Source organism: Poecilia reticulata, chromosome 10, assembly GCF_904066995.2.
Source record: "Poecilia reticulata chromosome 10, P_reticulata-male-v2, whole genome shotgun sequence".
Taxonomy (NCBI): Eukaryota; Metazoa; Chordata; class Actinopteri; order Cyprinodontiformes; family Poeciliidae; genus Poecilia; species Poecilia reticulata.
In genome coordinates, this window is record NC_088839.1 from 6,977,425 (window position 1) to 7,002,530 (window position 25,106).

Genomic DNA, 25,106 nt, shown 5'->3' on the forward strand with positions numbered 1-25,106 from the left:
TCTACAAGACATGCTTTTCAAATTCTGTTGATTTGCTTTAGATCATTTTGCAGGCTTAGCTCTTTCTTTCCTTTATTTTTTTTAAGTTTTACCACATTGTGTCGTAGTAGAGCAGAGACTGCTGGTCCATCTTGGGTCCGATACTTGAACTTGGGACCTTTGCATGTTCTCCCTCTGATCTCTATGCCTGTTTTATGTCTAATCTGAGTGAAAGCGACTACAAAAAGCTTCATGAAAACGATGATTGTAATGTGGAAAAATGAAAAATTTAATACTTTTCCAAAACATTTAAATTCGTAAATTTCATGTGAATGCACACACGCAGAGAGCAAAAGGGCGATTATTTTACTTGCCATCCGTAGCTGTGCTGCCACGGTAGAACAATCCTGTTAACAAAATGAAACCTGGAAATGTTGGTGCTATTTAGTGCAGTAAAACCACAGGAAAGGAAAAAAATCATTCAGGGAAACCGTTGAACAACAACTTAAAACCACTCGTATTCTTCTTTTTTTCTCACTTTCTATCTTGGCTAATCTACGAAAGACCCGTTGCCATAGCAACTGACTGACAACAGTCCCACTAGCTTACGGTGCAGAAATTACTTCAAGTCTATCAAGACTCAACCCTAAAAAACACACACGTAAAAAATCCCAAACAAAGAACAGAATATTCAGTCAGTTACAGTGTTACGCTTTCAGGATTCATGTTTATCTTGTGATTATTAATAAGTGATCATCTGAACACCAGTGATTAGCTCATTTCAGCACCTGCTTTTCTGATGATCTGTCAGAGTTGGTGTGTAGGTCGCCTTATATTTCCTAACAGAACCGAAACACATCAAATTCCACGAGACATCTACATGTTATGTTTTCAAAGTCAGGCTAGCATAGCTGATTTACTTCTTTCTCCATCACTATTTTTTCAATAAAATTTTTTTACTAACCTGTGAAATGTGATACTGTTGGACCTTGCTATTTCATTCTCTTAGCACTGTCTCTTTCTTGTATACATCACGCTACATTTAAGATTTATCGTGTTATGCTGACAACTTCACAGCTAAAACCAATGTCATCGTCAGGGAGACATCATGTCTACACAAAGAAGGCAGACTGGTGGTAATATCAAAAATCCAAAACAAAATTGTTCCTCATAAATTGGGAGAATACTTAAGATTACAGAAAACTGTGATCATTTAAGCTTCCCAGTTACAGATATTGTTGTTCCTGATTCGCCTCGATCCAGCCCAGGTTTAATCAGTGAGTTTATTTAAAGAAACCTCTGTGGGATTCCGGGGTCTTTAAGCTTCGTCTGCAAAATGAGTCCAATCAATCCATAGCCATAGCACAGAGGACGCATGTTTAACATTTTCGCACAATGGGCTAATAAGACATCGGTCTTTAACAGCTGGTTAGATCTAGTGACACTTAGAAATATCACAGCAGCGGCAGTGGGAACAACACAAGTGGTGGCCGATTCCACTGATTTTTGTTCAAATCAGATACCGAGTATAAAGCCAGATACTGTCTCCACGTGACTCACCCCCTCTGCGGCGGGCCAACTGCAAATATCGGAAAAGGCATTCTTCCTGTTTACAAAGGCATTGAAAAAAAGTCTGTATGTGCAGCCAAAAACCTTAATTGGATATAATAATTGTTAATAAAAAAAATAAATTCCAATATTTTTGTCTGTGTAGTCGGGCCTTCCTGGCTCATGTATTGTAGAGCTGTAATTCACCTACGGCTGTGATGAGGAGAGGGAGAAGAAAGCATTTAGTTCAGCCTTTCTGGTAGCATCCAGTGTCCTTTTGCTACTGCAGCCTTTGAGATTCATCAAGGGCATTGATATAATACATTTTGGATTTTGAGAATATATGTTTTTCCCTTGGGTGGATTGAAAATACAACAAAAGATGTTAAACAAGACAAAAAGCAAGGATAAAGCTTCCAAAGCCGTTGCATCATCATCTGGGCTTTTGTTAATTAAGATTGAAGAATCTTAGTGATGTTTGTTTACCTTTGGGTTTTAAAGAAAGTAATAAAAAAAAAAAAAAAAGAAATCAAACTATTTTTGTATATTAACAAATACAAATATTTTGGGGGAATTTTAACCGACTTGAAAAACCTAGTCTTGATTTAAAATGGTTATATTTCTGTTTATAAAGTGTGGACAAATATTCGATTTGTGGAGAAATCACACACTTTTTTGTTCGGTGCCATCAGCAAGCTTCTGGCACGTTTCCTTCTGGGTCTCTGTTCACTCTTCATGGTAGAGTTGGTGGAGCTCATATCAATCTGACCGTTTCCTGACACGGACATGACTTTTATTTATGGCCTCTAAATTTTCAAAAGCGTTATGGTTGGGACCATTTCAGAAATCGCAGTTGCTAGGTGGCATTATCCTTTCCAAAACCAGCCTTGATGTGTGTTTGGGAGCTCTGTTGGAAGACCCTAGCTCTGTTCCAAGTTTCAGCCATCAGACAAAAAACTGTCAACACTCAGATGAAATGAAATGGTGTTCAAGATCAAACACTTACAAGCCACAGGAGCACCTCTACCACTCGGTGAAGGAAGTTCATAATCACATTTCTGCCTTCACTATGAGTTTGTAGGACTAGCTTTGCAGCTAACTAACAGTTGCACCAATAAACACCAGGAAGTGTCTTGATATTTACTTAAATGAATAGTGTAAAACTGGAACATACAAAAAAACATATTGAATTGAAGTTACTGTTACTGAGACAATTCACAGACGCAAGGTAACATTAGCGTTGATACATATAAAAACCTTACCTATAATCAAACTAGGCTAATGTGCAGCCAAAAAGACCCACAAATAACTAACAATTAGCATGATGCTAATTTGTAAATATTAATTCTAATTTGCATCTTATTTTTCTCCAATTTTTCAGACTTAAACAATTTAAAGTATCTTTTATGTACGATGGCGTAGCACGGCCACTGTAGATAGAAGAGAAAGGAGTGAATTTCCACCAGAAAACTCTTTTTTTAGATTTTAATTAAAAAATTAGATTACATTTTTAGATTTAATCTCAAAAATGTTCTGAAAAAAAAAAAAAAAGTAAATTTCAAAAGTTGAAAATGTTCGTTTGTTAACGTTCTGAGTTTCAAGAATCAACATCTCACAAATTTCAAGATTTTTTTCTACAAAATTTTGGAGTTTAATCTCAAAATTTCAGAATTTTTTCAAGCAAATTTTTTGACTTGCCAAATTCAGAAAGTTCCTTGTTTTTTCTAGAAAATTTCTGTTGTTTTTTTTTTGCTGTAAATTTACTTCTTCTTTGTTTTTGCTATCTACAATGGTCGTAACATGCAGTTGTACATTTGTATCTAACACAGCACTTTATAACAGAACAACACTCACAAATTGATCTTTCCCGGCAGTCAATAAAGCATAATGAAAACATTTATAACTTCCAAAATATGGCTTATAGCTTGACTCAGCAACCTACAGGAGCCTTGTAGGACAAACTGTAACATACTCAAACTATAACTCTCGGAGGTGCTAACTGTTGGTAGCATCATGGTAAGGGTCATTCACAAAGTGAATGGAAAAAGAAAGAAGAATGACTGTCTCTTAATTCTTTACCTTCACCTCTGCAGCTTGGACACAGTTCGGCGTTCCAACAAAACATTGATCCAAAACGCATTAAAACTGATGTAGAAATGCCGCCGAACATTTAGCGTATAGAATGGCACTGACCTCAGCACTAATGAAAATGTATGGAATATGCTTAAAGGCCTGGTCTGCCTCATTTAGGAAAACAATGTAAAATGACTGAATCAAGTCTGAGCTGAAATTACTGAGCTTCAAAATGAATCCTGTAGCATTATTTGCTATCATAATTAGCATCAGGACTGGACATTTCAAGTTCAATCCAGCGGCGATCATCTGGACGTTCATTCATGGAGCGGGGGCTGTTTGCAAAGACGGAGTGAAAGTGAGCAGAAGAATTTCCGTTTAGAGCTTCTCTTCTGGGGAGAAAAAAATTATGGCAAGGTCAGACCCATAGTAATGTGCAGGTGATAGTTCTTTTCATATGTGGCTATTTAAGCTTCTGCACAGGCGGTGAGAGTGAAAAAGGAATAATCATCACTCTGTCTGTGAGGAATCTTTGCAGGGGAAGGAAACATCTTCTGAAAATGTAAAGACTTGATCAAACTACGTGTCAAGGTGAGAATTTCATTCAGTGAATAAAGTGGATTCTGCTAATACAATGTAAGTACAAAGGGAAGGTAATAACAACTAGTGGATTGGGTTTTTTCCTCCCCTCTCTTTTAAGATGGCAGCGTTGTATGTTACCTCTCAGGGAACTTTAATTTTAGCGGCGCGCCTACTTCAGATGGATGACTCCGGGTTTGACTAATACAGATTGAAGCGTTTAGCTTGGCTTGCTGGCTCCAGGATGTGATCCATCAGAAAACAAGGCTAATGTTTTCAGCTAACCCACTCCTGGTGCAATTATATGGTCCACTGGCATTGATCATAGCTCCTCTTCTTCAATTTTTCCTCCTCTCTTCCTCCCATGCCCCCTTTAATAGCTAAGTCGGTGTTAAATGTTTGATAAATGAGTTTTGAGACTGCTTGCCCACGGATTTATTAAAATTTTATTTAAACGAAAATCTGTCTGTGTGTGTTGGGGAGGGGATAAAAAAGGTTTATTACTACACGGTGTGTGCGTGTGTCTGTTTGAAAGTCAAATAGTTTCATTACAAACTGGCTTAGGAGGAATTAGCAGAGTTTAGTCTTTGAGCCACAGTGACCACAGACTGAATAAACGACTGAAGCCAGCTCACTTTGCCTGACAAGTACCGCTAAGTCCTAAACTACAGACTACTATGAACCATGGCTACAAAAAATAAAACAGTCCGAAAAGATGCTCATTTGAAATTGTAACTTTTGTATAAATAAAAAAATTTGGTCAGTTTGGTCAGGGGCGGGGGATTTATTGCATTGTTCATCATTTATAGTAAAAAATTTCTCATAAGAAATTTGATGTATTAACTATTTGAGTCAAGTTAGCAAACAAGTGAGACTAGCTGGAATTGAATTTATGTGAAGCCAAGTTTTAACTTCTAAGATAAAGATAGTAAAATCTACTATTGAAGTTAGCTACTAGCTATCTAGTAGTAGTATTAAAAGCTACTAAGTTAGCTACTTCCTTGTTAGTAGTAGTGTAGTAGTAAAAGCTTATCTGAGTTAGCTACTTCCTTGTTAGTAGTAGTGTAGTAGTAAAAGCTTATCTGAGTTAGCTACTTCCTTGTTAGTAGTAGTAGTAAAAGCTTCTATCTAAGTTAGTTACTGTCTAAGTTAGCTACTAGCTAGCTACTAGTAGTAGTAAAAGCTACTAAGTTAGCTATTAGCTAGCTAGTAGTATTAAAATCTATTATTAGCTACTAGCTAGCTAGTGGTAGTAGCATGGCAGTTCCTAGCTTAAATATGAAGCTGTTAGCTGGAAACAGCTACCAATAACATCTTTTATCAAGGTTTATGTAAAATAGTAACAGATTTATAATAGTAGGTGCTGGATGGAAATGGATTTTCATGACTATTTTTAATTTCATGACTCCCTTTATTCACGTGCCAGCCTTCGTAATTTAGAGTTTTTAAAAAGAAGCCAGCATAAATAAATAAATTTCAGTCTCACTATATTGTCTGAACTCGAAATGACCTTCTGTTTTAACCGAGAAGAGACCAGAATCTTATTCCTCACTCTTCAAGCTTGTACTCACCAAACAAACACGAAGTGCTCCGAGCTTCCGGCACATACACACGCAAGTGGAAGGCCAATTAGCACAGGGTGAAAACGCTGGGCCTATTTGAAGCAATGTTTCAATGACAATATTTAATTGGATGGTAAATCAACTCCTTATCAGCCTCTCCACAGCTTGGTGGGAGAGAGAGACAGGAGAGGAAAACTGGGAACAAGAGAAAGAGGGGCTGACAGAGAGTGAAGGAGAAAAAAAACAAATAAGAGATGAGAGACTCATGTCGAGTGGAAGAGGTAAAACTGCGTGCACTGCATCTGTGCAAGATAACCAGGGCTGTAAACCAAAAGGGCTACTCGGGGACTTCATAATGGTCATGTACCACAAATGTTATTAAAATTAAAGCTACACTGAATAAATAAATGATTGGATTGTCAAAAAATGCTCAGTTTATGATTTTTCTTTAATTGTGCCAGAAGCATTAGTGAATTCTTTCCTTAGTTAAAAGTTTCAAATTATGATGTCATTATGTTGTCAAACATTGTGATATTAGTACATTTTGAATGATGATAAATGATCATAAACATGTGAAAACAATTACAGCTCAGGACTTTTGAATGTAAAGAAAAATAAAGATTAATGCCGTTAAATTATATGTTTTATATGTAACTTTTATTTTAAAAAAAAGTTTTTTTTTACTGATTTGTTAAAACTAATCATGTCCTGACTCTAAAATATGAGATAGATAATCTGTGATAAGATCAATCTCCTTCACCTCCTCCCAGAGCTACTATTGCCATATGAAGCAATGCACAGCTCTCAATTAAAAACAACCAAACAGTAGCAGGAGGAGGGTTTTAACGTTGTCAATCATCCCAGTGAATGCGCTACTAAATGTGCTAATGGCGGAGAGACAACTTAGTTACAGGAAAACAGTTTAGCTGCCATCATCTGTAGCTGTGCTAACTTGGGTTAACATTCTGCAGTGTAGCAGAGAGCCACACACAGGGTGATTGACAGCGCTAAGACCCACCCCCTGGCTCTGATTGGTTTTCTAGTTAGCACTGGGAGAAGATGGAGGACCTCAATTTTTTTTTCACATATCTGTCTCATACCATACAGTCATGACATAGTGAAATTTTCAACAAATATGAAAAAATATATATATTCATTAAAATAAAAGTTACATACTGCAGATTTAAAATCTGTGTAACTAATTAATCAAAATTTACACGATAAAGTCCCGTTGTTAATATAAAAGAAAACCAGTGATTTTAAAACACCTCCTTAGGGCTTGTGTGCTGCTAATTGGACCCTACGTGCCTTTAAATGTAAATATCACTTTGGCCTCTTGAAAACAAATTTTCATCTCCCCCATGCTGGGTCAAGAAGTGGCTTGAGTGAAAACAATCGACTTCATTATGCGCTGGACGCGCTGATGTAGTGGCAGCCATATTCACGTGTTTTTACAATCTCCTCCCTAATCCGGTGTTTCAGTAAGCACTCTCTGCTACTTGCTCTGAGTGCTGTCTGTAGTTATGCTGTCACCAAGCTGTGAAAAGCTTCTCTTTTAGCTTGAAGGGTGGTCGTAGTGTAGCATCCGGTTGTAATGGCTGTAATACGACGAAGGGGAAAGTCATCCAATCTAGGAGGAAAAGACTACATTGGGAGACGATGAGTATAGATCACACTGTCTGGAGGAGACCTATGTGTGCTAAACTGACTTCAGTAGACTCAATCTTTAGATTGTCAGACGGGTTGACTCCTACATAAACATGTGGCACACACACACACACAAACACACCCCCACACACACACACACACACACACACACACACACACACACACACATATTCTCTGAGGCAATGCTTGTGATCTATCAAGCATGCTGGTAATCCCAGCGACGGCGGTCACTTCAGCTCTGTAAACAGCTGAAATATGGATGATAAAAGAAGCAGATGAAACCGAATAAACGAGGAGCCCATGGACAAGAAAAAAAAAATCCTTGAAGATTTTCCAAACAGTGTTGGACTCGGCTCTGAGCCGTAGAGGACTCCAAACTTCAATCACGCTGTCTGGATGATTGGCAGTCTTCATTTGACTTTGGTATTTTTTTCATGACAGCAGAGCAGAGGAGGCTTTTCTGCTTTTTTGGCCTCAGAGAGCTGCATTAAAAGATTGAAGTTGGATACTTTGTGTAATTCTGACAACACAGTAAACCTTCTCTTATTTTACAGTGAGATTATCCACCAAAAAAGAAACAGTGAAACAGAAATACGATATGCTAATAGCCCTCGGAACATGTTTGCGTTCGTCTGGCTCTCAGATTTGATTCTGTTTGACTCCCGTCTTTTTCTCCCTCTGCACATTATCCTCCTTTCTGCCCTCTTTTATCTCCCGTCGCTGCCAATCTCCTCGCGGAACATAATTATCTCCCAGTTATTGTAAATATGAATAGATTGCGTGTGTTTTGGGGGTGTTTTCAATCTCCCGTATTTTGTCAACCCACATGCATTCAGCGAGGCATTCATCTCCCTCTCTTTGCACATACAAAAACAGAGATCAGGGGGGAGCCGGTTTCTTTAGTCTTAAACACATTAGTGTAATTACCTCCTAATGATATTTAATTCCCACACAAAAGGAAACAAGACACTCCGGTGCATTTTGAAACATGAAAAGGAAGAGGGAAGAGAAAAGAAGAGAAGCATTTTGAGAGGAATCGCATTAAATTGTGTTTGTTATGTAATTTTATAGGTGACTGTTTGTGGAGCGTAAACAGGCCCCTCGCTGATGTGACAAATTAATGTAATAAACGGAACCCATTCAGTAAATCCGAATACAGCGCCGGGTCATAATCACGGGGGATTTTTATTTAGGAAGAAAGCAAGCTTTTTCTTTTAGATGCAGACAATTATAACTGCATTCGGTCCACTGTGGTCACGGCCTGATTATACTAACGATACAGTCATTACAAAGCAAATGATCTTTGAGATTTACTGCAAGTGTGCATTATTGTTTTTGACAATTACCATTGCGATCTAAGGGTACATTCACACCAGCCCTGTTTGGTCCACTTTGATCAAACTCTAATTGGTTTTGCCTATAAAGTCCGGTTCGCTTTGGGAGGTGTGAATGTGCAGTCCAACTCGGATGCATACCAAAAAAGTGAACTGGAAACTAATGGTGTTTTCACACCTGATAGCTCGGTAGACTTGGTTCGACTGGGGGCCAAAGTTGCAACATTACATTTTCAGCCGGTGTGGTTCACTTTCACTCTGCACTGTCTCAATCAGTCCAAACCGTTTGAAAAAACCCATTCCCCTCCTCGCCTGTGGCGGCGCTGCACTAATAAACACTGAAGAAGACATGAGCGCAACGTCCTTCTTCACAAAATGCAAAACCGCTGTGGCGTCAGATTTTATCAGCTGTAGGATTTCTCTTTTGTCGTTGGTAGCCATTTTCCTGCTAATCCTAGACCCGAGAGTTTGTTTTGGTTGCATTTACCCAGAACACCCTGCTTTTCGAGCCGTCTCTGGTCCACCTGCTTCCACATTTATGTTCAAATCATGCCAGAGATTACTTCCATTGAACCGAGATGCAGGTTTTTTGGCAGACCAATAGAGTTTGGTCCAATAGATTTACTGGAAATGTTGACCCTTTTTTTCTTTTTTTTTGCAAAAAGATTGAATTTACCATTTCGATCTAATTCTTCTGAACAAACTGAACAAAACCACACAACTTATTCTGAATTGAGAAGGAGCTTTAGATGAGCATGTTTGAGATCTTTAGTTGTGCTTCGACTGCAGGAACCTTTACCAAAGACTGGATCTGTTTGATTCTGATGTTTCCAGAACTAAGCCCAAATATAATCATTTGACAGTCCGGAATAAACGGCTCATGACAGTTTTTCACAAACAGTCAATAAACTACATCAGGAATATTTCATCAGAATATTCCAAATCAGAATTTATAATCAGCCTGATCAATCCATCTCTAGGTAGTAGCTACATTTGAAAAGCTTTTCTCAGTTGGAAAATATGTTTGGACAAGTTAGGTTGTACCTCTTTTCTGTTGCTATTAATAATTGTAGCCAGCCCGTTGTGGACATATGGTGTTCAGTCACCTGCCAAGTCAGGGTTTTTTTCCTTTCTTTTGCGTTTTGCATAAACAGGCTGTAAAAAAAAATCAACTTCTCAGGCTGTTCTTTGGCACAAACCATCTGGATCACATCTGGATGCATCTGACCCATGCAAACTGAAGCAGTAGTATGATAGTGACTTCAGACTAAATCTCTGTTAGTCGAAAGAAAACGGTTGTTGGCTTTATTTCCTTTTATCTAAATGGTAATTAATTTCTGATTGTGCTTGAAGGCTGGTTAGCCCTTTTGGTTGTCTTGACCCTTGCTTGTTATGGAATCACAAAGTGCTCCTCGCTCCTCTTAAACGCGTTTACGTTTGTGTAAACGCATCCAGAGCCGGACCCGCTAGACGATGTGATGACGTTTCTCGAGGCTCTTCGAAGTTAGCCATTTTTCTTCAGAGCGGTCTCCGGAACGGGACTGTGTCGATGCGTGTTTTCGGCTAACAACGTGGAACTGAGCGAGTGCCTTTTGGCTAGTGTGTGCGTCTGTGTTGCATGTGTGGACATCTTCTCTATCTGAGCTGCTATTTCAGAGAGAAAGGATTTCTGCCTCAGTAATTGCCTCTGCTATATCCCCCCCCCACACCCCCTCCGGTCCACTCTTCCCCTTACTCATTTTTCTTTGGTATCTATTTTCTCTCAAAAATTTGTCCTTTTTCCTCCCCCAGACTTACGCCGCAGCTCTCAGCCGTCTCCCATTTCTCTTTTATGCTCTCCCTATCTTACAGTCCTTGAAATTAACTGTGATCTCGCAGTAACATCAATTAAGAGAAACCTGCGCGCCACACACCCGTTTACCATGTGAAAGTCACCTGTCCATTAGGTCCATTAAAAGCTGGTTAGCATTCACTGAGCTCCGGGTTCTTTCGAAGCGCCGAGCGGCCCGGTTCTTAATAATAATACACTCGGAATCAGGGACACAAAGTGTCAGCGATGCACTCCGGCGAACCGGAGCGCAGCGGGGATGAAAATGGATGGTTGAGGAGAAAGATGAACAGAAGGACAGATAAAGAACAAAAACAACGCAGCAAGCCTGAACTCACCGGTGTTTCCATTTTTCTGTGTCAACAGTATTTCACGTCACAATGTAGCAGCTTGCTCCCGTTGAATTTGACACTACGGATGTGAAAAGAAGAGAGCTTTTTGGGCGCAAAGATCTCTGCTGCTTCCTGATATTTAAATCTTGTTTTTTTTTTTGTTTGTTTTTTTATTTCGCCTGCTGATTCAGATTTTTTTTTTTTTTACATCTCTGGTTTCTCCGCTCCAGAACTTAATAAAAAATTTTTTTTTTTTTTACACTTTATTTGGTTTTGAGCAGTTTTATTCATATTTTAAAACAAAGACGAAAAGGTTGAGGAGTTGACTGTCTTTGGTCTTTGCTGTCTAATATTACCAAATAGCGAGGTTCGATCAACAAGCATTACAAATTACAAAGGTTGACAACATTTCCAAAGTCAACAACATCTATGTCAGACAAAACTCAAAAAGATAAAACGGTGTACAAATATTTCTGTTAGTAGTCACAAGTATTCTCTCTTGTGACTTAAATAAACTGCAGTCTGTCTTTGACATGTCTCTACTTCCTCTGGTTTCGTTTGGAATCTCTCGTTGAAAATAGCTAACTTTACGTCTTCTTCACCCAGTAACAACATCGACACTGAAGAGTGGTGTTGTCAGTGCAATCTGGTTGCACTTTCTCGTACATAAGGTGTGGCGGGTGATTGGGACAAAGGTCAATCAAGGATTGTGCTACTTCCTTTTCCTTTGGTCACAATAAGAGTGACGGTTTAAACAGTTTACTTGTTTGCAGACTTTTTACGTAACTACAGCGCACAAATACTGCTCCTGAAAACACATACAGGCCTCATTAGCTCACAAGTTACACAGGAGTGTGATTTTTTTTTTACTAAGCTGCACACAGGAGCTGAATTCATTGATATTTTTATATAATGTATCTGTCTGTCCTACAGACGTATACAAAGAACTTACTAAACAATTTAAGATTCACCTGTTTTTTTCCTGACATTATTAAACAGACGTCTTGTTTATGAAAACAGTAAGTTTATTTAGAACGCACTCTAAGTATGTTAACATTTATAAGTTTATAGCCACATTTCTGTGATGCTTTGCCATTTTTTGGCGTCCTCTGGTCTAGTTGAACCTTCAACCTGCCTTTCTGGATTTCAAGACTGACTCATTTTTCCTGCGTTTTTATGCTTTATCCGCTCAACAAAACGAAGGACATGCTTACTCACTGCTGTAAGAGATAGTTGTTCTGTGATGACTCAGAATTATAGTCTTGAGTCATAAGCATACGTATGGTTAAGAAAAGGTTGTAATCCTTTTCATCCCAATCTTGGGGAAAAATGTAGATGTTGAAGAAGTGACCCGAGGACATGCCCTTGAGGAACTCCTAGTAGTTTTCTCGCATTTTAAACTCTTTTCTAGTCCACAAAGCAGAGTTGCTAACAATTGCAAATTGTTAGCAAGATTTATTGGGTAAAATTGATTCTCGATTGCTGTTTGAGGTTTTCTGTCGGAAGAAAACGTCTCCATCCAGCGCCTGTGACTTCAGGTCTGTGTGATTAATCTGCTGAAGTAGAATAACGGCTCCTGTCCAGAAAACATACAGATGGGTTTTCGTTCTGTGAGCTCACGCAGATGCAAACCCCCGGCCTGCAGTGCCTTTTGTTGTTTCAGCAGGCTGTGATTTAAGGCTGAACATGATGTCACCCCCATCATCATGGGGGCTAAATTGCCCCTCTGTTCACGTTGGCGCTGTTAGTAATGGCGGGTGACGGAGGTTATGTTGCCGTAGACTGAGACAGGTTCTGACTTCCCGCTCTGCCGTCTTCCTTCGTGTCGTTGAACCAAGATCCAAGACAAAGATCTAACCCGGAGAGCTGCATGTGTTTGCAGTTACGTTTTTTTTTTTTTTTTTTGGAATTGACGTCTTTGCAATTGAGATGATTCTTATGTATTTTCCAAAGTGTTATCACACAAGATCACGGGTCCCTCAGCTGCAATAATGGCTTGTTTTGGACTAAAAAGAAAAGCAGCTTGGTGCTGGGCCGGAGCGGCAGAAATGAACTGAGTTTGAACTAAGAAAGCAAAGACTTCCAGCTGGGCAGATGTTAATATTTCACCGAGTCCATAAAAACGAACAGTGTCTTGCAAAAGTATTAACATCATTTGACCTTTGCCATATTTTCTTACAGTCAACAGACTGGAGCTCAGTCTTATTGGAGAGAATCTGTCAAGTGTTGACACATGTTCTCAATTGGATTTAGGTCTGGACTTTGACTACGCCACTCTAAAAATATGACTGTGCTTTAGACGTCACTATTCATTTCTAGCGCTGCTTAGGTTTATAGTGCTGAAAAGTTAACACTTATCCTAGTCTGAAGTCTGCTAGGGCTGCCAGATTTTTTTGGGCAGCCCTAGCTACCACAAATGCTTCACAGTTTGTGGTCGTAATGTGATAGACTGATAGACTGTGAAAGTTTAAAGGAAACCTATTTAGCAAAATTCACATTTTGTACATTTGATCTGATCTACTACTAAAATCACCTCAAGATATTTTTTGGTTTTTTTTGGCCAATAATTAAATATTTTTTGGTGTCCTGAAAACCTCTTGATTGCTAAGTCACAACTGACTGGCACCGTGTCTTTACCTAGCAACCCAAGTGAAACTCCTGCTGGTTTTACCGCTGTACAATGGCTGCTGGAAAAGACAAGTGTTTTGTTTTTGACTTGCTGCATTCTTGTTAGTTGTGCAGGAGGCTCTACTTCTGCTTTTCAAAGAGACACAGTTGTGTGTTTGTAGCCATTCTCACATACAATTGTAAGTGTTGATTTGGGGGCTTGGCTTGTAGCAGCTAATTTAGATTTAAAGTGACAAGATGCCCTAAAACAACTCATTCTGAATGCAGCTCAAAGCAGACAGACCTGAAGAATGATGATGTTAAAAAAAAAAAAAATTAATGAACATGTTTTGTATAACCTGTCCAAGGACACGTAGTAGGTCACCTGTGAGGAATATTAATGCTGCTGTAAGGCGCTCTCACAACTTAACCTTTCAACAGTCTGTTGTTAACATGTACTGTTCCCGCTCTCAGATATTGTTTGTCTTCATTTATTTCCGAGGATGCAGTCGTGTTTTTATGATCAGACGGGCTCTGTGGACGTGGCCGCCATGTTTACACAGATTAACAGCCTGCAGCCAGTGAACTGGTTAATCAGACCACTTACACAGACTCCCTCTCTGCCTCCCAATCAAACCCCAGACTGGCCCTCCGCTTGTCAAGCTAAAAGTGTCCTGCGGTTTACATGACACGGGCCAAACCGCAGTCATTTCTAAATCTGAATAACTGAAATGCTCCTTTTTTTTTTTTTTTTTTTTTAACACACGTCCTTATTGCTTCACTAACCCCGGTGTTTAGCATTTAAAGACCTAATTGCAGTGAGCGCGATCCGTCCGTCGCATCAGACGGACTGAGCTGTGGTTGTGAATTTACGGCAGCGCAGCGAGCCGGACGGACGGCTTTACATGAACACGCAGGAATTTATGAACGCCTCGACCTGGGCTGAACCGCTCAGGGTGGAGCTGCTCGAAGTTGCCTTTGGCTGAGCTTTTGGATTTCTCCACATGTTGAAGTGATAAACAAGCGTAATAAAAAAAAAAAAAACTCCTCTTGGAATTTGAAGACTATTTATGGCATGTGTGTTTTTATAAACCGCTTCAGATAAAAAAACACAGCAAGAAAACGTCAATAAACACAGCAGTGGCTGTATAACATTGAAACCAGTTGCATAATTTTAGTAGTACCCCTACAAAACCCCCAAGAAAGGGAACTTCTTGTTTTCAGCTTGACATTTCAATGGTTTTCAGGTGGTCTCTGCGTGCATAAACGGACCTCACCGGCTCAGAAGATTGGCAGCTGCATCCACATGATGCTTTGTTCACGCTCTGGCCACCTTTCAGCGGTTTTATGGGAGAGCTGGGTGGAAAATCTCCGTAGGAAACACGGGAGTTTACCGCTACATTTGGAACATCTCTGGAAAACTTCAGATCTGCAGAATATGACTGGAAACAGCAACAGCAGCTGAATTATGAAAAATCAAAAATCAGGTTTTTCGATAAAATGTTGGTATTGAAATTGGTTTATTTTGCAAAACTGCAATGGAGACACTATTTTTGCATCGGAAAAAGTGTCTCCATTGCCTGCTCAAAAACAGGATGTTAGTAATGACCGAAACGACGAAGAAGACGACAGGAAGTGGTTGGAGGATAATGACGTGGCATGTTTTTTAATGACTTAGCACGTAAACAAATGTATTCACGTGTGATTTCGATTGCGTTTCTTATTTAATGTAAAAGCCACGATTGTGAAACTGTGCGGAATACAGACTTAAGTTTTGTGGACGTTTGTAATGGAAACACAGCTACTCAGAAATAGATATGAAGGCTCCACCCTCCCGCCGAAAAAAAGTAGCAGTAGCCGCTTTTCTATTGACCATAAAAATTGGAATTACGAAAATAATCTAGCTTTACAGAAACACGTCATTTTTGAAGAAACTCACATTTGTTTGATAAAAAGTTTTGTGCTAGAATGAGGCGGTTTTTCAGCCATTTTTAAATAGATGTATTTCAAAAACGCATCACCCAAGTCAGGGACCAACAACCGGAGGACGAAACGTGATATTTTTTCCTAGTCACGGACAATCTGGTTCAGGTTGGTGTCAACAACCTGAAACATGCAGCCAAAGCTGCAATGGAAGAGCTTAGATCAAAATAAATTATTGGATGACCCAGAACGGCCAAGTCAAAGTTCAGACGTAAATCCAGTTGAGAATCTCTGCGGTTCAGTCTGACTGAGCATTAGCTATTTCAAATTTTTCAAAAATTCTCAAAAAGTTCTGTGGCTAATTGTGCAAAGTTGGTAGAAAAATACACCAAGAGTCTTTCAGATATAATCGTAATGAACGCAACACTAAGAATATTTGAAAACCATCTATCATCATGCACTAGTAGGCCTGTCACTGTAACAATTTTTTCTGGATGAATTGTCCCAGAAATTATTTTGATGAATAATACTATTGTTTTTTTTAAAAACAATTTTGAAGTAGTATAATAGTAATGGTATAAATAATGCAAGAACACATGATCAAAGATCAATAAACTTTAAATTCCAACAAACATTTATCACTGGAATATATAAAATAGATATAAAAAAACAACAGAAACAACAAACAAAACGATTTATGAAGTCTTTGTAAACAAAATTGTCCTTTTTAAAAAGAAAAAAAAGAGGCTAGTTGAGACCAAAAGAATGAAGCGATTTGTCATCCAGTCTTTGATCAAATTAAACAAAATAGAGAAACAATCACGCCAATGGAAATTATTGAGCTCATTCTCATGTATACTGCTTGTTGTGACAGGTGTAAGCTCTGCTTTTTGCCATATGAAATCCCTAAAAACATTTCAGTTTGTGGCCATTGTGTAAAAAAAGAAAAAGTCCCAGGAGTTAGACTGCTTTTGTTTAAGGCACCGTATGGAACAGTTATGGACTCTAAGCGGCGTTAATGTGTGAAGCTTTTAGTTTTACTTTGAAGTTGACAGCTAGACTTTAAAACGGCTTCTGAACCCTGAAAACGGCACAAACCCGTTACGTTTTCCACAGTCAGCCCCCCACGCTTTACATGAGACATGACTCACTAAACTTGGAACGTTCAGACGTTTGGTCAAACTTGAACCTGATGCGTTGTGAACGGACCTGCCTTCTCGCCGCATTGCTGCACTTTTTCTCCTTTTGATCGTTCTGCTTTCAATGCAAAGCTGCTATTACCATTTGTTAAAATCAGGCTTTCTGTCTTTGTTTTCCTCCAGGTCAGCCTGCCAAACGACTCCAGCTGCGTTGAAGAGATTTTGCGGGTATGTTCCCTGGACACGCACACACACACACACACACACCCATTCTCTCTCTCCTATACACACAGGGTAATTGCGCTGATTATCAGCTGTTTTCTGTTTGCTCTGAAAGACTTTGGTTCTTCTCCAGAGAATTTGATCGTAGGAAGAAATGACAGAATGAAGCAAGAGAATGAGAAACAGAAGGGTTGCAACACAAAGGATGGGAAAAGGAAAAAGAGAAACTTTGGCTCAGGTCCATGATTATAGATTTTTTTTTTTGTTTTCTGTTAGATGATGTCAGGCAGAAATCTTTTCCATCATTTTTCCTCCATCCGTGTTTAGCAGAATTTCTCCAAACAGCTCGTTTTTTGTTGTTCTTTTTCCCACAGTTTTCCCCCTCCTGTCTTTCTGTTCTGCTCTGAATGATGTCAAAACAGACGTTTTCCCCGACAATCTTCCCTCCTCTGTCAGCAGCCCCGTCGACGAGCACGCGATCGGACGGCTCAGTTAGCTCCTTAACGCATTCCCTCCTCTTCCTGTCTGTCTCCCTCCGTCCCTCCCTCCCTGCCCTCTGTCGTTCGCCGCCCTCTCCCTTTCACAAATCAATACGCCGGTCAACAGGCTTTGTGACAGACTATCTGCTGTGAGCCGCATGAAAGGCCTCTGTCAATAATATCGGTGCGCCACTGAATCCGGCCTTTGATGTTTAGTCGTGTCAAGTGGAAAGATCAGGGCGTTCAGAATGTGAGGCGGGGTGAATCGGCCCGCAGCCCCCTCCCGCTCATACCAGTCAGCTGTCAGGGAAACATGGCAGATTCACATGCGGGGCAGCGGAGTCTAACGGTGAGGCGGTAAATAGATGTAAAGCAAAACATGGCGCAGCATTTGATTTACCGACTGCCAGAACCGATGGCTTTGTCAGTCTGTTAAAGTGACAGTTCTGTTCTGCGTAAACAAAAGCCTGAGTGGTCGGGGTGGATTTGTGTGTCGTGCTGTCATGACTCCTCGTATTGGGCTGCGTGTGCTGTGGCTGAACACACTGTTCTCAGAGCATCGACTGTTTGTGTTTGCTAAGAAACTACTGTGGCCCAGAAGGGTCAACGGGATGCAAACGCCACAACAGAAAACCGCAAGGCAACAGAAAAAGACACAACACAACTTCAAAAGTTACAACGCAGCAATAAAAAGCCACAAGGCAACAGCAAAAAGGCACATTACGACAACAGAGGTTATCGTTGTTTATCGACGCAAACAATGCAACAACCAATGATACAACATAACAATAAGAAGCCGTAAAGCAACAGGAAAGAGACACAACGCTACAGCAGAACATGTGAAGGCAACAGCAACAAGTCGCAACGCAACATGAAGGGGACAACACAACTACAGACGACACAAGGCAACGACGAAAAGTCAAAACGCACCGGCAAATGTGACATAGCAACAGCAGGAAGTTATAACGCAAAAGCAAAAAACTATTTAGCAGTTTTGTTAACCTTTCTGCTACAAAACCTTAAGAAACAAACCACTGAACGATTTAGTTTGAGTCCTGAATATTTTGTTTTTTTGAAAGATCGACCTCAAAACAATTAAATAAATTGCTGGCAGGACCTCAAACTGCATAAGGAAAATTACATCATAATTTAAAAATCACTGCAAAAGAGGCAAAAACCAAATGACCAGAGAGAGGAGTCGAGTGTTTTGGTCTGAACTGTCAGAAGTCAACACAAGGAAATGTCAACTATCCGTCTGTCGTCTTCCTTTCTTAAGTCGGATCTGGTCACCGAGTAACAAGTCCGAAAGAAAAATCCCTCTCCACCTCATTATCGGACATCCTGAGGCTTTCCAACTGTCAGAGCCATAAATACTCTCTCCAACTACTTCTGGGTGTTCTTCTGCAGGGTTTCTTTCCAGTGGGACGTGCCCGGAAAATCTCTAAATGGAGTTATCCAGGAGGCATTTGATCAGCTGTCCAAACCGCCCCAACTTAATTATTTCAGCGTGATGCCTCAGGCTGCGTCCAGCCGCCATACGTACCCAGCTAATTCCAGCTGCTTGCAGTCAGGATCCGGCTCTTTCAGCCACGGTCCACATCTCACGGCCACAGGTGAGGTCAGACCGTAAACGGGTCGGGAAAATGAGAACTTTAACGGCCTGTCTCTTTCCTCGCCGCCCGCAGAAGCGCCTCATTTTAGCAGTTGAGGACCCTCTAAATCCGTCCGTCCGTCTCTCGCCACTGCTTCATTTTCACCATCAATCTTAAACAAGACGGTAATCCCAACTCCTCAACTCGAGGCAGGATTTGACCTTTGACTGAAGGCTACTTCACACTTGGCAACGAAGCGCTTCAGTTCACACTGGAGGTTGTGACCTTGAGACCCCAACAGAATGGAGCTGTACCGTATATCAAAACGCTATCAGCAGCACAAGATCGATGTTCCAAATGTCAGAAAAGGAGCGCTTGAACGCAACAGGCTGGACGTTTCCTGCGTTCATGCTGCAGTACATTTGGCCATTTGCATCAACTTTTGCTGAACTTGATGCCAACACCTGATACAGATTTTAATGGGTGTCGTGAAAATGGAAGAGAAAGCGAATTGTGACAATATTGACATTGGTTGTGATATTCAAAAACAAAATCACAGCAGTCCTTAGCTGCCAGTTTGTATGTATCGCTGTGTCTTTCATACATCAGCAACAATTATGATCTGTATTTTTTTTAAAAGACCCAAAAAACCACAAATGTTGTGAAAAAAATCTTAATTTATGTCATCTAGAACAAAAAATGGCATCTAAACTGTTTTTTTTAGGTTGACAGAAATGGGCTTAGTGATGATTTGGTGATAATGCGATTTATCTTTAAACAGACGTGGGCAGTGTTAAGCAAAGTTAACCTGAGTTCTACTGTTAATGCAGACATGCTTGTTGCTTTAAAGATTCGATTAATATTTTACCAGACCAGAGTGTTTTGCTATGAACATTTTTTTCCACATAGAAAAGCAGTGATTTTCTTTTTTTTCTTTCTTCTTCTTACCGTCAGTTTTCCGTATACAATAGTGTTGAATGAAAGCAGTTCAAAAGCTTCTTTATTCCATAATTAAAGTGTAACATTCAAACACCAGATCTTTTTGTGCGTTCCCAGAGACAGGCGCTGAGAAACTCAAAGAAGTGCCGAAGTGTTGCCTCCATTAATACTTTGACATTGTAGTCACACACTTTGGATGGAACTGTTATTAATATGATAAATTAGATCAGTATAAAACCTCATAAACCCAGCGCTTCAACAAGCCAGCCTGTCTGAGTCCTTTTGAAAGTGATTCTTAATGACCGTTCGTCGCGTCCTTGTGAGGTTTTAGTTGACTTTTGCCAAAAGAGTAATCACAACGTACACTCAGACATTAAAGCAACTCGTTCAGCTGGTGTCAGATTATTAGCAGCGAGTTACATATGTGCAACTTTTGTCTATATTTTGTAAAAGTGTTTATTGTCTAGGCCTTACACTCAGCAATGCTTTCTGGAATCCACCATTAAAAAAAACACACACACATCAGACCATAGAAATCTTTCAAACATACGTCAGATGACAAATTTAGCATACACATAATTGATTACAGTTCATACAAATTGTTGATAAATTTAAAAAATATACTAAAATTTACAATTTCAATTATTCACATGTCTCCATGTTGCTGTTTTGTTTCATGTTCTGGTTCAACATAAGCAGTAATATCAGGTGTTTACAATGCAAATGCATATTTGAAAGGTATGTTAACACGTATCACGTTGGAAGCACAAGCTTGAATATTTTAGATTGAAATCGTATATGTGAAAACCAGCGTACAAATCTACCAGTTTCCAAGCATCCGAGCTTCTCCTCCACTCGGCTCCTTCAGACTAGCCAGCAACAATTAGCAAACACCTGGTGAAACTGTACATTTCGTTAAAGGAGCTACTTCTCAGTGAAACTCTGGTAAAAAAGCAGGGTTAATAGAGGAGCCATGTTGTGATGACTTCCTGAGTTTCAGAAAGAGCAGGAACTTCTTAAAGAGACAGCGACCCAATGTTCAAGGAGTTAAAATTATATTTGATGTAAATATTTTTTTATGTTACAACTGAAGGTAACGTAGTTACTTGATTGTGCTATAAAATAGCATTATGTGGCTGGAGAGCACATAAAACCTCCCCTTTGTAAAAAGACGAGCTCCTTTGTTTTAGCCGCATGGAATCACAAGAGCATTTGTAGTTATAACTTTGCAAAATATGAGAAACTGTAACAACAGCACAAATGCATTTTTAACACGGGGGAATAAATAAGCACTTTCTGTGATTAAACATTGTAGGTGATATTTGGCAAACAGATAACAGCCTGAATGTTACGCTCCCTCAGTCATGTACTGCTTTCAATATGACATTTACACTCTGTCTCTCTCACACACACGCAAATATGTTCAGGCGAAATCAAGGGTGCTGTCTGTCAAAGTGCAGGAAGTCTTCAAGGAAGGACAAAATGATGTCAGAAAGTGGGGCTGTTGCTTAGCAACCCGGCGTATTTCGTCAGGGTAGCGTAACAATTCTGTAAAGAGGGAAAAACACACCCAACACATCTGCAGATGCATTCTGGAGGACCTTCAGAAGTGTTGAGCTGTTTTGTGCTCTGAGCTACACACACGCACACACACGCACGCGCATCTTCCTCACACATATGAACACATGCGTCATCGGATGAATATGACTCATCTCCTCCAGAGGGGAGAATCAATGTATGATGGGAAATCAGTCTTTTTGGCCCAGTGACCTGCTGTAAGGAAGTTGAGTATGAACTGATTGACTGTCAAAGAGAAAAGGAAAAAAAAAAAAAAAGCGACCCTTGTTTTGTGGGAGGGGCTCGGACTGCCGTCCAATAGGAAGACGGTTCCGGGTTCAGATCCCAGACAGAACCTTTCTCTGTAGAGCTTTATGTTCTCCTGGTGCGTCGGTGGGTTTTCACTGGGTACTCTGAATTCCTCCACAATAAAATCATGCATCTTAGGTTAGATAAATATGAGATTTTTAACTGTGTGAGTGAATATTAGTGAATATTTCTGTAATAGCCTTTTGATAGACTGACAACCAATAACCTCCAGCAGGTTTACATAAGGGGATGATGTAAACTGATGGTCAGATTGTCCTTAATTATGACATTTACACACTGTCTCGCTCTCACACACACATACACTCTACAACCAATCACTCACATCTGTGTGTGTGTTTATTTAAATGAACATTTTGAAGTTCTTTACCAATTTAATTTTACTCCTTGATGTGTGACTACAAACATCAATGTATGTTTTTCCACTACAAATATGGAATATTGCCAAAATGTTGGCAACATCCTGCTTAATTAGGTCTGGGCGATATAATGTATCATAATACATGTTTCATATCAGCCAATACCAATAATTATTTATTTGATTTTTGTTTTAAATATCTGAAAAATTACCAAACTGGTACTTGTTTTATCCGCAGTTTTCACTCCACTGTGTTGTTTTGATTTTTAACCAGTTATGAGGCAGAATGGCGAAAGCTGAAACTTCTGCTGCGCAAGTTTACTCAGCAGGTTGTTGCTAGGTAACCAGAGTGAGTGAGTTTGTTGATGCCACCAACCTTTCTTAGCTAGCCGTGAGAGGTTGAGCGACTAAAGCCTTTGGTCCGCCTACATCTCCCAGAATGCTGTGCGGTTCTGGATCGGACTTCAGTGAATAATCTATATATTTAATATTCAATAATCTATCACATGTATTATCTATTGATATAGATCACTTGTCCATTGCGACATGTGATGTTGATTTATTGTCTAGTACTACTGCTAATGTCAAACAGAAACACATTTTTGTAATTCTAATGTTTCTGTTAAACAGGAAATGGAATTAAAATCACATGAATAAGCCTGTTCATGCAGTGAGTCATTAAAAACCATAAAAAGTGTTTGTTTTTTCAAACTTGGACTGAATGCTCTCTCTACCACGTGATCAAGCCACTACTTGCTGTTTGTCTTTATTAAAGACATTAAAGTCTGTGCTTTGTCAAAATCTGACCAAGTTTAAGAGGTACAAATTCTTTTATGAAGCATGGATTCAGTAGAAATAACTGAAAAGCTGCAGCTTCTGTGCTGCGTTGTTGTCATGCAGCCAGACGGAGTCAGCCTTTTATTTTTTTGTAATTTAACAACTCTGCACTTAACCGACTCTCGGTACTCTGATCCCCGTGTGTACCACAACCCTCCCTGTGCAATCCAGCATTTATTCTATAAGCAATAATGAGGGTCCGCTCTGAAGGAGGGGTGGAGGGGAGGCGGGGCAGCGTGCAACCTTGATTGAACGCTGACTCCACTCCTCTGGTCCAAAGAGGCTGCTAAAGCAATCCTCCTGCCGATGTTTTTGCTAAAGTTTAGCCGTGATCATCGCTCTTCAGACGCACGCAGAGCAGGACCAGAGTTATTTCCTTCATTTGTCTGAATGTAAGAACCAAAAAACAACAACAAATTAAACGCCTACATTCTGCCTCTTCTCAGTAATCGTTAATGGTGACGTAATAAAAGATGCGTGTGTGTGTGTGTGTGTTCAGGAGATGACCCATTCATGGCCTCCTCCGCTCACAGCCATACACACGCCCGGGAAAGCTGACCAGACCAAGTTCCCCATCCCAAACAAGGTGAGTACACACTCTGCAAACGTAAGAAAAATTCCCTTTCTTCTTCAAGTATGTTTGGGTTCTTTTTTTTTTGTGCAAACATCTTAGCACACTTGAAGTAAGACCAAACTAACGTACAAATAACTTTTCAGCAAGATATAGGAGCTTGTTTTAAGTAAATAATTCCTTAGTATTGATGAAAAGTGGCAGATTATTAGAACAGCCAGACTCAGAAATCATTGCTCAACAATCCCACCACCAAGACTGTCTGAGACGGCTTGAAAATGCTAAGTTACATATATTTAACAATGCATTATTTGTACGTTATGCAACTATAGGTAAAGTTGTGTTTTAGTGTGTGCTCCGGTGGCCAAGCGATGACATTTCATTGTGCAAGGACAATAAAAATAAGTTTAAGTCTATAAAACGTGAAAAATGTCTTGTTACAAGTGAAATAATCTGCCATTGGAACTGGTATATTTTCATCATTATTAAGGAATTACTGACTTGACACTTGAAAAGTTACTTTGTTTTCTTATTTCAAGATGTTTGTACTAGAAACTCGACCAAAAATACTTGCTGAGATTTTCTGTTTTTGCAGTGTGTAGCTATAGGTGTTAATGAACTCCAAGTCATTTACAAATGCTCCAGTTGTTAAAAAAAAAAAAAAAAAAAAAAAAAAAGTCAACACCAGGATTAATTTTCCTACTTTAAGCTTGGTTGTAAAGCAGCAGTTTATTGTCGCTTTTCATTCTGATTTAACTTCAACTTACTCGTGCTTTCAAGCACAAAGAGCTGCGGTGTAAAAATGATTTGGTCGAGATGCATGCCGCGGTCAAGGGTAAAGAAGGAAAACGTGAAAAGAAACAGAGCTAGCTGATAACGCTGACGATCTTAGAGGAGACGGCAGCAAAAACGAACAATGAAACTCTTAGAAAAAAATGAGAATTCTCTTTAGACGTTTCTCATTTTGCACTTAGAGCAGCACAAAAAGTGAAGTCGCTTAACACTGGATACAGATTGATCTATGTGTCACCCAGCGTGATGCTCTTAGATAACAGTAAATGTGAAAACCCTCCTTCAGTGTGAAGGCTAACATGGTGTCTTGTTTTCTTTTCTTGCACAAAAGGTTTATTCTTGATGTCTTTTGCATCACAGACAAAGAAACATTTTTGGGCTCCAATCACAACTTATATGCCAGTGACACGTCACCATGGTGACCCTACCGTGAGCACTCGCATTAAGAAAGAAAAAGAAAAAAATATTTTCAACTAGCTCAATAATAAGCAAATACAGTAGTCACAATTTTTTATTGTTGTCGTTAGAAATGGATGTCACTCTTAAATCCGAAACTAAAAGAGTTTTGGGCTTTTGCCTGATTAAACAGTAAGGCACCTGTTTAGCAAATTCCATAAAAAAAACCTTAAAGATAAAAACTGATTCATTAAACTATTTTTTTCTGTTTTTTTCTCTCCTCTCTCCTGTTTGGCCAGGAGACCCAGCATGTGACCTCAGCCTACAACACCCAGAGTAAGTCTATCAGACTGTAAACAGCTGAAGTTACCACGGACACTGTGGTTTCTATGACGATAACGGCATTCAGCATATATGTAAGAAAGCGGTTTGGACTGATAATCACTAAAAGTTTGAAAGACTGTT

The 25,106-nt window shown here is 39.6% G+C and overlaps 1 protein-coding gene across 3 annotated transcripts in view; it reads left to right on the top strand.

Moving 5' to 3' along the window:
* aff2 (AF4/FMR2 family, member 2) overlaps window positions 1-25,106 on the top strand; it is a 206,482-nt gene that overhangs the window by 107,074 nt on the left and 74,302 nt on the right. For 2 of the 3 annotated variants that reach the window (XM_081611901.1, XM_081611899.1), the window contains exons 5-7: window positions 16,755-16,799; window positions 23,382-23,468; window positions 24,941-24,977. In XM_081611901.1, the coding sequence (XP_081468027.1) occupies window positions 16,755-16,799; window positions 23,382-23,468; window positions 24,941-24,977 (169 nt within the window). The remainder of the gene's footprint in view (window positions 1-16,754; window positions 16,800-23,381; window positions 23,469-24,940; window positions 24,978-25,106) is intronic. The other variant, XM_081611900.1, reaches the window with a different exon arrangement.